At 31.8% G+C, this 13,062-nt stretch overlaps 1 protein-coding gene across 1 annotated transcript; it reads left to right on the top strand.

Annotated features, from left to right (window-relative positions):
• Window positions 1–4,164: 4,164 nt before the first annotated feature.
• Window positions 4,165–12,522, top strand: LOC127723544 (uncharacterized). Its single transcript, XM_052230197.1, has 2 exons — window positions 4,165–4,952; window positions 7,813–12,522. The coding sequence occupies exons 1-2, from the start codon at window positions 4,622–4,624 to the stop codon at window positions 9,789–9,791; spliced, it is 2,310 nt and encodes a 769-aa protein (XP_052086157.1). The 5' UTR covers window positions 4,165–4,621; the 3' UTR covers window positions 9,792–12,522.
• The last annotated feature ends 540 nt before the right edge of the window (window positions 12,523–13,062 follow it).

Genomic DNA, 13,062 nt, shown 5'->3' with positions numbered 1-13,062 from the left:
GTGTTTTATGATTAGGACTTAAAATTGACTGATTGGATCGTAGTCAGAACAAAATGTCCGGGATTCTATCATGTCGGCTTTCTGTCCATGCGAAATGTAAACGTGTGAGATAAAACGTAAAAATACGATTCAGTCCAACAAAGTCTCGTGTAATCAAAAGATTTTTGAAAAGGAAGAAACACATTCGGATATATGCACGAAATTAAGAACTGTAAGACTCATCTTATCCTTTTCTCTTAATTCTAGAAAATAATAAATATATCACATGTTTGTCAAGATAAACCGACAGTAAAAAAAATAAGTGCTAAATGATGTCAGATATCGACACATCTGGTAAAAAGTAAAATCACAAAATACCGAACTCAGAGGATAATTCAAAAAGGAATGTCTCTAAACGAATGGCAAAATCTTTAGTTCAAACACATTCAGCGAATGTATAACAACTGTAACATTCCTGAATTGATTTATGCATTTTCTGATGAAGAAACTGATAGATTAAACCATTAATCGCCACATCTAGTAAACCGCTTCTCTATGAAAATACGGATTACTTATTTCTAGTCTATGATAATAACCAAATGTTTGTGTAAATTTCTTATGTAACAAGAATACTGAAATGCAGATATACAAATAAGAGATGAAGTGTGATTGTCAACGAGACAAATATCTATCAAAATTTAAATGAATTGGATTTAAGCAATTATAAGCAACATTAAGTACTTCAAGAATGGACGGCAAATATATACCAGACAATAATTGGATTATATTTGATTCATACTACAAGTAGATGCAGAACTATTTTTCTTTAAAAGAAAACTTATGGACGCAGTGCCACTTCTTCCATATGCGTTCATGTTAACTGTTGATATATTTGAATAAATAAAGCAAACTACATTCTTATTAACAGTGTTTTTGAAAATGTATACTTTTTATACTATTTTTTATCAATAAGTTAATCACGTTTGTAATACATCCGATAGAAATGCGACAGCGGCCACAAAATCATGTCCGAGCCTTCTGTGCCCTTTTGGTACAATTAACAATAATACAATAACTGAACATATATTTAGTCTGACATTGAATTTCTAGAAATACAATCATCCGTCAATCAAATTTTTAACAGGCACACAATTATCTCTCTTTAAGGATGTTCGCAAAATGTTTATACTTGTTTCCGATAAACGGAACACACTAGTTTTATTCATGAAGGAAAAAATGCCGGCTAACTCCTACTTTTGTAATTATATTTTAATAATATATTGTTTAAAAGGTCAATTTAAATTTACTAAAGTCTCATTAATAGTCAAAATCTGCATTTGATGCTTTACAACATGTACAATTGGTACTATTACTGCCATAACAGTCTGTTTAACCAACCAAAAAGTTACGGTAATAGAAGAAATTACTATGTTCACAACTCTATGGTGTCCCAGAAAACAAAGAGCACAAGGTTCAATAAACGACATATCCATATCAGAAATGTATTTCATATTATCATGATAATATCAAATATTTTTTGGTGGTTGACACGTGCTCTACATTTGCTGGAATAGAGCCAATGTTGATTGACTTTATTGTAACAAAAAGTTATTAAATCAGTTTTGTGTTTTTATTGGTTGTTGTCTGCTGTAAACACAATTATTTTCTTTGTCATGTACAATATATATCTTATTATAAAGTGTACAAAAGAGAACCAAGAGGTAATAGATGATAAATGTGGAATGTGTCAATAAATAGAATGGAGCCACCGCTTGCACATAAAGTTATAAAGGGACATAGCTGAAGCTTCACAATTTCATACTTACTATGAGTGTTTTTTATAATAAGAAATTTACATTTATTTATGGCAAACTCAAATTAGAGAGCAGAAACGACAATTCAAAACTTGTTCATTTGATAAGGGGTGTAACTTTCGGACGTTAAGTACTCTTGGTTTTCTTTCAAATGCTTTTTTCTATTGATTCAATTATTTAACCATAATAATAACTTTGATTCTAATATTTGCGTTTCTTTTTATTTACTATCACAAGACGGTGTTGACTGAACGTACTTTTATATGACACATTCACATCTTGAATATATATAACACGCGAAACATTAAAAAATCCGGCCGTGTTGTTACTACTTGTTTTTAATCAGGTTTTATTGTATTACCCTCAATCGCAGACCGTTTTGTCGAAACTTGAAAACATTGAAGGTGGCAACATAAAATCCAATTTTATCAGGTACAAAAAAATCTTAAAACATTTCACTCTGTTGTGTATTACGTTAAGGTCTGTACGATTTTTTTAAATGCCTATTTCAAATCAAAAGTTTAAATTATGCATAAAACGGCACCAGTCCAGTAATCTTAACTAGCTTTAACTGTGCAGTTGTTTATGTCTAATGTGGAATTAGACTGAATACGTGGCATCAGATTTGGTATTTCCTAAATGTGTATTATCATATGTTCTTGATAACATTAATTAACCAAACAATACAACGACAGAAAATATACTTTATACTATTTGCTTTTATTCAGATTCAACATAATTGAACTAGTATTGACATTGTTATATATAAGTAGGAACTACTTCTATCAGATAAACATTGTAAAAAAATACTAAACAAAATGTTGTACATTTTATAGGAGAAATACTACAAACTACATACATTTTAATTATTTCATTGGTTTTTTTTTCATTTTTGGGTTAAGACTTCAGGTTTTTTTTCGATTGGGACAAAGCCTAACTTGGATAGTAAAAAAAGTAGAATATTTTGTATTCAAATAAATTCATGAATGTAGAAATCAAGTTAAAAAAGGTCATCAGAATAACGTTTCTTGTTGCATCAGTATTGTTTTCTAAATGTATTTTGCCTTACTAAAACCTGCGGCCCTTCATGTATGTAGAATGGGAAAGGTGGTGATACTTACAAAGTTAAAGGAGATGAAACTTTTGCTAAATTATTGTCATCCGTTATTTATATCCATTTACAAAAACAATCTTTGTAAACCTTTACCTTTTTTATTATCGTCATACATGTAATTTTGTTTTTGTAAGTAAAAAAATATTCCAACATTGTCAAATTTTCACACAATTAAATGCAATAATGGCATCGATTATTAACCTTTTATAGCCAAACGATAGTTCAAAATTGGTTTAGCTTTATTTACGCATGAATAACATAGGACGAAAATGAAAACATTGGATGAAAGCTTAACAATAAGGTTAAATGTATTATTGTCTCACGATGTCATGACAAAATACACTTTTTAGTACTGAACACATATTTAAAGAATAATTATGAAATCTTAATTCATTTAGAAGAAACAATATTTAAAACACTATACCTTTTTTTTAATTACATGACGGTCTGTAAGAAAGTCTAAGTTGTCGTTTTGTTTTGATTTTCAAATAAAACTTTTGATAATTTTATTTTTATTTACACAGGTGTGTCATGCTTTTTTTATTCGTAGAGTATTCATTATTATTATTCATTTCAAAGGCGTTATTATGTATGTTGACAAGTAACACACAAAGCGTGTCATATCCCTACAGTATTTTGTTGGTATGATCAAATACCTAATCATTAAAGTTTATCAAGCGATACGAATAAGTTTAAATTAGATCACAATTAAAGATTAATGACAAAGTGACTTAGATAACTGTGATATTAATAGCACAAATCTAATTGGAAATTCCATTTTCTAAAACGACTAGTAATATTATTTGATACTTGAGTAACTTGTTTTGTGTAGTTTCATAATATGCCAAATGACCATCGGTGTGTAGTGTGTCATACCAATACAGTACCAATACAATATTATGTTATTATGATCAACTATCTAAACATTTAAGTTTAACATAGCTGTAAGAAAAGATTTAAATTACATCGAAGTTATCAATAAATGACAGATTGATTTGGGATATCAAATCAAAAATTCCCATTGGACATGTTGGATTTTTACATAACTGTTCATTTTGTATAAAGAATAACAAGATCATTTTAATTTTAGTAAGTTTTTTTGGTGCATAATTTTATAAAATGCAAAATGATCATTGGTGTGTTGTGTGTCATAACAGTATTTTGTTGTTATTATATAATATCTTGACGTAGAAATTTAACAAAGCTTTAAGAATAGATTTAAATTACATCGAAGTTATAAATAAATGAGAGATTGGGCTAGGTGGAATCTAAAGCGGTAATTCCTATTGGTTTTAATGTGTATATGAAAAAGTTAGCAATATCAATTGTATCTATGGCAAGCTGTTTGTATTGAAATAATTCTAGCAGGAATGGATTTAACTATACATGTTATATATTACACAGATATATCAAATTCTCAAAACTTGTATTTACTTCATTTGCACTTCTTATGAAATAATATTAGACTTTCACAATATTGCATACTATATTCAATTTATAGCCAGCATGAACCGAAACCCAAGAAACAAAGGAACAGATAAAGATCATAATGTGTATGGATTGAGGAAAGTAAGCTTCTGGGAAAAGTACGGCGTCCAACGATTTCCTTATCGTGGGAGATACTCACCATTTGCTTACATTTGTACTTCATTATGAAAATAATATGATTTTCACAATATTGCACAATACATTCAATTTATAGTTAACAGCAAACATGAACCGAAACTCAAGAAACGATGAAAAGGATATCGATCATAATGTGTATGTATTGAGGAATGTGAACTTCTTGGAAAAATACGGCGCCAAACGTTTTCCATACCGTGGGAGACGCAGATACACACCATTTGTTTACCGATCTGTAGATGGAGGAATTATCATCTCAAATGACGTTTTCGGGCTGACAATCAGACAGTTTGACCGAATCTATAAAGCTTGTTTAGACAGAAGGAAAACAAGAGAACAGAATATAATTAATGTAAGATATCCTGATAAAACCTCTGATGAATATCTTGAATACTTACAGTATAGTACAGATTACAATCAAGGTAATTTCATAGTTATATTAACCAATGTCTTAACATACATATTAGAATGTCCAGTAAATACTGTTCAATGTGTCTGAAAACTGGTCATTAGGACAGTCTAAAACAGATATGTCAGACAAAAATGGTGTGGGATCCTGGTTGTATATCTCACTAAACCCTTTAGCTGTATTCGAATTTTTTAGAATTCTATTTCTTTTCGTGGGTATCAATTTTCGTGGATTGAGGAAAACTTGCATTTTCGTGTATATTTTATTTCGTGGTTTTGCAAATATATGTGCACACAAAGCCATAGCAAGTTTTTAATTCGTTGAACGTTTGAATTCGTGGTTTACTTGTACCCACGAAACCCACGAAAATTGGTATCCAACGAATAATAATGAACCCACAATATATTGACAGAATTGGGTCAGAGACCTAAACACCCATAATATATTTATGTGACAAATGTTGGGATCCAACAGCATAAACGGTCAAGAAGAACACAACTGACTATAGAATGCAAACAAACCAGGGAGCGGGTGTTTCTCGCTGCATTGCAGACCTATTGGTGACCTTCTGCTGTTGTCTGTTCTATGATCGGGTTGTTGTCTTTTTGACACATTCTCCATTTCCATTCTCAATTGTATACACAACATCTAACAAGAACGTCAATTTAAATAATGGAGTAGATATTTAATTTGATATTTGACAATGACGTCAATGTTGTCGCTAATAGCACATATCGCATATAGTATATTTATTAAGAAAATATCAATAAACACAAAAGTTCACAAAAAAGACAAACTGTAAAAACCATGAGTTCGATATGAACTTCAGGACCCACCTTACCAAGAAAGTAGGTCATTAATTCGATGATGGCATGTTTAGATAACGAGTCATGACAAAGTCCATGCAAACAAAGAAAGACATGCAAATAACGGGGAACTTAATGAAATAAAAAGATACACAACTTAATCACGTCCTCATGTATTTTTGTCCATCTGATGAGTTAAGCCTATTTTTACTGATTTTTATAGTTCGTTCTTATGTTGTACTGTTATACCACTGTCCCAGGTTAGGGGGAGGGTTTATGTGTTACATATTTGTTTTTCGTTCATGTTTTATATAAATAAGGCCGATAGTTTTCTCGTTTGAATTTTTTTACATTGTCATTTCCGGGCCTTTTATAGCTGACTATGCGGTATGGGCTTTGCTCATTGTTGAGGACCGTACGGTTACCTATAGTTGTTAATTTCTGTGTCATTTTGGTCTCTTGTGGAGAGTTGTCTCATTGGTAATCATACCACATCTTCTTTTTTTATAATTAATCACCAAAAATCCCTAAATTCCTTAAGACCACATTGACTAAATTAGTCACTTAAAATTATTTTTTTAGGTTTCTGTACTTTCCGATGAACCTTTTTTCAAAGAACAGAACAGTCTTTAACATTTTTCGGCAACGCAGTTTATCGACAGGTTTAATGTATTTTAATGGGCCCTTATTGTCTCATTTTAATAGCAGACTTGTTTTTGAACTGTTATGAGTCACAGTTTATGACCAAACCCCGTCTTAATTTCATTGAATTGATCAATTCAGCAACGCTTACCGTTATTTTGATGACATTTATTTGTTAAATAATCAAGAAGATTCTCAATATACTGCCGAAAGTTACCCAAAGGAACTTACTTTTAATAAATCAATTTAAAAATTAATAATAACGGTCTCATCCTATATTTAGATAGTTCGGTTTTACATGGGAAACTCCACACTAAAATATTTACCGCAAAAGGGACGTTTTTATCGTTCCCTATTGTTAATTTTCTTTTTCTGGGTGGTGATGTTCCTTAGGCACCTTCTTACGGGGTCAATATTTCACAACTCGTTCGCTATGCCCGTGTCTGTTGTGACGTTTTAGATTTTAACGAACGTAATCTATGTATTACTGGTATTTTATAAATCCAGAGATTTTGTTACCACAAATTACTTAAAACTTTTACTAAATTCTTCCATAGAAATACAGATTTGGTTTGAAGTTTGGTTGTACCTGTAAAAAACTTATTTCAATAGGATAGCACACCCTTATTTTACGGATATGGTGTTTATCGTGACCGGAAATTTAGAAACGATCCTGGTGAAATTATTGATCCTTTAAGAATATTGAAAAGTTATTGTCATAATGAAAATATAAAAGATAACTCAAATTGTACGTATGCTAATTATGCGAAGTGTGTGTTTTTATATGTGATCTTAAGTCAGTAAAAAGAAAGTCGGAAATCTAGAAATACATGTTATAAGTAACATACTAAATTTCTATCATTTTATGTCATAACAAAATTATTTTCATAGACGAATCGTCCAGTTTGAAATATTGAACGTCATCGAATGCCTTAAGCTTGTTTGAACCTAAGCATGTTAAGCAACGTATTAGATTAAATTAAATATTTGGCAATAACCAGTCCCATAAGGTCGCGTTACGTACGAATGTCATTTTATATGAAGTCTCTAGTTGAGGGGACATGTTTTGACATTTTGATTGTTTGTAGATTTGAAAAGAGGTTGATGCATGCATAACAGGAGACGCTTATTTTGTCGATGTACCTATTTTGTTTTTTTTTTCTTTTTTTGGAGTTTATACGATCCCTTCCGTTTTTGGTTGTTACCTTTATTTCTCTCTTTTCGATTTTTGAAAATTGATCAGTGATAAATGTGTATCGTCCTAGTTTTCGATTCACGACAATAGGTACCCAGTATGTCTACATTTAACTCAATGTTGGTGGTAAAATAAGAATGATCGTTTGTTATAATGACCAAGAGAAATGTATGTACACAAAAATCATGAAACTTTTAAGATACATAGTTGAATAAATATATGTTTTATAGATTACGTGACCTGGTCGGGAAGTAATTTGCAGGAAAGAAACTTATACGAACACTTAGTCAACACAGCTGGTACTGAAATAGACATGCGTAAAAGACAACAACTATTTTTGACACATGATATGATACAAAATGAAATTATGCTAAAATTAGGTTCAAAATTAACAGAAATAACGGCTGGAAGTTTAGCAGAGGGACTGGATATACCAGGTAGTGACATAGATATAATGTACGTCATCAAGGACGTAGACGTAATACGGGATGTAAAGAATATCATACACCAAGTACAACGGACAACACTGGTTATGGAGACTGACAATGAATATCCTGGATTTACTAGACTCCGATTACTAGCAGGAGGGGAAGGAGAGTCTTATTTTACACCACCTGAATGCTTTGAAGTGACTAGAAAAGGCTTATATTTATCAGTGAATACATTTGTTAGTAATATAAAAATTAGGCATCACGATCATTATATTGTATCATCTCACGGCCCCTGTTTAACACATCACTATCAAAACGTGGATTATGCATACTGTCTTCGAAGTAAATATTTACCGTACAATACAATACCATGGGCTTCGCGTTATCGAAGGCAATGGCCGCCCAATTCTGTAATTGACAAGATTAAAAAATACGGATGTTTGTTAGTGCCTATTGGGCCAAGGACTTTGCGAGATTGTAATGTGTTATGGAGATTATCTTTCTCTGTTGCCGAAAAATTACTTGTTCATTCGTTTAATTACATTCAACTGTTGTGTTACTGTCTTCTCAAACTGACATTAAAACATATCGTTAACACAAACACATGTGCAAAAGGCTTATTGTGCTCTTACTATCTGAAAACAGTTTTATTCTGGGTTTCTGAAGAAATCGATATCGACACATTCCAATTATTTAAATTACATTCTTGTTTTTCTCACTGCTTACGTAAATTAATATTATGGGTAAATAACTGTTATTGTCCGAATTATTTTATACCTGCACAGAATATGTTCCTAGGAAAAATCAGAACCGATAACAATGAAATTCTAAAAAATGTATTGGATAGCATAGAGCGTGACGGAATTGATGGATTGATACAGAATGTTCGTCAATACGACAATGTAAATCCTCCTTTATTAAGTTCTCAGCCTAGACCTTCTTTTGTAATGTTAGACTTACTTTTTTACAGGATATCTCATTTAGTATTAGCTCGTCTGTCTGACATATCACAATGTTTGAAATTACTGAATACTACTGAATATTTAATTCAGTCGAAATCGTCTGCATTTATTGTTGATGTATGTAAATATCATCATACTGAAATAAGTCAGTATGCAGCACAACTACTTCCAACGCAAACAGTAACGACTGAAAGGTACAACATGCACAAACATTGTCATAAACATTTACAGGACGGTATTAAAGCAAATGCTGTCTCGGGTTGGTTGTTATACGCGTCGTTTTATTATGTAACAGGGCAGTTCAATGTTACTCTAAGACTTACGGATTATGTTCTGTCAAGATGTTCACCTGATATGATACTACTTGGCGGTCAACATTGCCATGACAGACATGTCAATTATTACAGAAATCATGTACATTCCACAATGACACTTCGTAACAAGATGAGAATGGCAGTTGTGAACAATGTCAGATACGTTCAGCATTCATCGTTAATACCCCATGAACTACAGCTGGAGGTGTGTGACCATTACATAGTTGTACCTCCCATAGTTATGTCTCACTTTCTTAGATTTCTCTGCTATCATCATACAGGCGATTTTTTTAACAGACAACAGGCTTTATGTGATTTATGTTCAACAGTGAAAGGAAGACATTTAATTGATGTAAATACCTTATCTATGTCAATGACAATACTTGGAGTATGCTGTGAAATATCCAATGATACGGATGCAGCCTACCAGTGTTATAGGGAAGCTTTACAATGTGACTGTTATATATGTGCTACAGCAGAAACAAGACTATCAAAACTGTAAACACTATCTTTGTACTCTTTAGATGCATCTTCATTTTACTGCATGTATGACATTGAATGATAATATGACATTAGTGGTCAGCTTCTTACAACACTTTTAATGTATACTAATAACATTAATATGTTCAAACCAAATTAGACTTAAACAAACATTGAATTAATAAACGTTTGATCTGTGCACATTTAGGGGAATTAAATGACAAAGTCACATCCTTAACAATTATCCCCCTTAGGACAAATGTGAAAGAAATTAATATTTGGCAAAAGAAATATCAAAAACGAATGTGCAGAAAACAATAAACAACAATGTAAACCAATGCAAATAAACTGTCAATAAAAGTCACAAAAATGTCATATAAAAACACATGTTTGTTACCTTTGACGACGCATCCGAAACTACAATAAAATATTAAATATTTTGTTCCAACCTATAACTTTTCAATGAGAAACTTTCTTATTTTTTGCATTATCTTGTTATCAACTATTTAATTATTATTGCAATTTTGATGCTCCTTCAATAAATTGCCATATTATAATGCAATTAGATTTTAACAATAATTTTCATTGGACGTTGACAAATATTTTGAGGGGTTAGATCCCACGTTCTACCAGTCCGTAAGTAAGAAAGCCACCATTTTTAATTCTGATTTTTTTAGGGTATGTAATTTCTCCAATAATAAACAAGATAGTCACATTTTGAGCCTCAAACTCTTCTTTTTTTGTCATTATTGAAACCATTCTGAAGCGTACGAAAAGTAAAAATACATTTAGTATTCATGTTTGACATCCAGACTATACATATGACGACACATTCATGCCATTTTTTAAGCCAAAAAATTTATTAAATGACATTTATTTTAATATGTTGCATTAGAATGGATATAACTGTATTTTATTTTAAGCTTGGCCTTTGTAAAACTTGATATTACTGTCGCAAATATCCGTTTACCTATCTCCTCTCCGCGTCGCTAGGTAAACTCAATTTGCGACAGTAAAATCTACGTTTTACGGAGGCCAAGCTTAAAATACAATACAGTTATCTCCTAAATCTGGTTATATGATGGTTGTGTTAAATCGAAACATTTCCTTGGGAAGGAGGAGTACACACATATCGCTATATAGTAAGCTTCCATTATCATGGTGATTAATCGAATCATTTCATTAGACAGGATTAGTACATGAATGTCCATATAGCACGTCAATATCATGACGGTGATGAATCTAATCGTTTCATTAGACAGGATGAATACATGAATATCGAAATAGCACGTCAATATCATGATGATGATGAATCTAATCATGTCATTAGACAGGATGAGTACATAAATATCTATATTGCATGTCCATATGATCACGGTGATGAATAAAGCTATTTCATTAAACAGGATTAGAACATGAATATCGATATAGCACGTCAATATCATGACGGTGATGAATAAAGTTATTTCAATAGACAGAACGAGTACACACACATCTCTATGGAATGTTAATATCATCATTGCGATGAATCTAATCATTTCATTAAACAGGATTAGTACATGAATATCGATATAACACGTCAATATGAACACGGTAATGAATCTAATCGTTTCATTAAACAGGATGAGTACATCAATATCGATATAGCACGTCAATATTATGACGGTGATGAATCTAATCGTTTCATTAAACAGAATGAGTAAATGAATATCGATATAGCACGTCAATATCATGACGGTGATGAATCTAATCGTTTTATTAAACAGGATTAGTCCATGAATATCGATATAGCACGTCAATATTATCATGGTGATGAATCTAATCATTTCATTAGACAGGATGAGTACATGATTATCGATATAGCACGTCAATATCATGACGGTGATGAATCTAATCGTTTCATTAAACAGGATAAGTACATGAATATCGATATAGCATGTCAATATCATCATAGTGATGAATCTTATCGTTTAATTAAACAGGATGAGTACATGCATATCGAAACAGCACGTCAATATGAACACGGTGATGAATCTTTTTATGTCATTAGACAGGATGAGTACATGATTATCGATATAGCACGTTAATATCATGACAGTGATGAATAAAGTTATTTCAATAGACAGGATGAGTACATGAATATCGATATAGCACGTCAATATGAACATGGTGACGAATCTAATCGTTTCATCAAACAGGATTAGTACATGGATATCGATATAGCACGTCAATATCATATTGACGATAAATCTAATCATTTCATTACACAGGATTAGTACATGAATATCGAAATAGCACGTGAATATCATGACGGTGATGAATAAGGTTATTTTAATAGACAGGATGAGTACATGAATATCGATATAAAACGTCAATATCATCATTGTGATGAATCTAATCGTTTCATAAAACAGGATAAGTACATGAATATGGAAAAAGCATGTCAATATCATCACGGTGATGAATTGAGTAATTCTATTAAACGTGTTGAAATACTACAGGTTATGCACTCTCTGTATACTTACACAGTTGTAGCAGATATAATGACGCTGACAGGCTGGTGTGACATTGTTTTTGAACGGAAACTTTTTAAATAATAGGATACTACAACCACTTGAAAATCCTGGATTAGGCTTGAAACAGCGATAGCTAACTGCTGTTATCATTGGCCATGAACAGCAAATGAAGACGACTGTTATCACACTTATATTATAGTTCGTTTTTGTGTGTGTTACATTTTAATGTTGTGTTTCTGTTGTGTCGTAGTTCTCTTATATTTGATGCGTTTCCCTCAGTTTTAGTTTGAAACCCGGATATGTCTTTCTCTATCACTAGTAGCACGATTTCAGTCTGAAACGGTCATTTTGGTCTGATCATATCTTAATCGACTGGATTTACCGCTAGAGAAAAATGTCAAGACTTTTAAGAACTTTAAGACGCCGTTCCGATCGATAGTCTCATTAGGTAAATCAGTCCGTTAAGGCATGTTAAGATAAACAAGACTGGATCTTCTAGCAAGCTGTTAAGATCCGTTACGACGGTGTCAGACCAAAACAGACCAAATCTCAAAATTAACGTTCAAAATTGTCAGACCATGTTTAGATCCGTTCAGTATGCCGGTATGATACTACGAGTTACGCCCCTTCTGCTTGATAATGCATTTTAGATTAATATATAGATTTATTAGAATTTAAAGTATATCTCTCGAATAAATAAAAAGTAATTAAAGATTAAATCCTCTGTTGATTCTTTATTTCTGTTGTTGTTTTGTTGAGGAACTAATAAATTATTCG

Source organism: Mytilus californianus, unplaced genomic scaffold (genome assembly GCF_021869535.1).
Source record: "Mytilus californianus isolate M0D057914Y unplaced genomic scaffold, xbMytCali1.0.p SCAF_13, whole genome shotgun sequence".
NCBI classification, from domain to species: Eukaryota; Metazoa; Mollusca; class Bivalvia; order Mytilida; family Mytilidae; genus Mytilus; species Mytilus californianus.
Note: the sequence above shows the minus strand (reverse complement) of the source record. Positions and strands in the feature narration are given on the sequence as shown.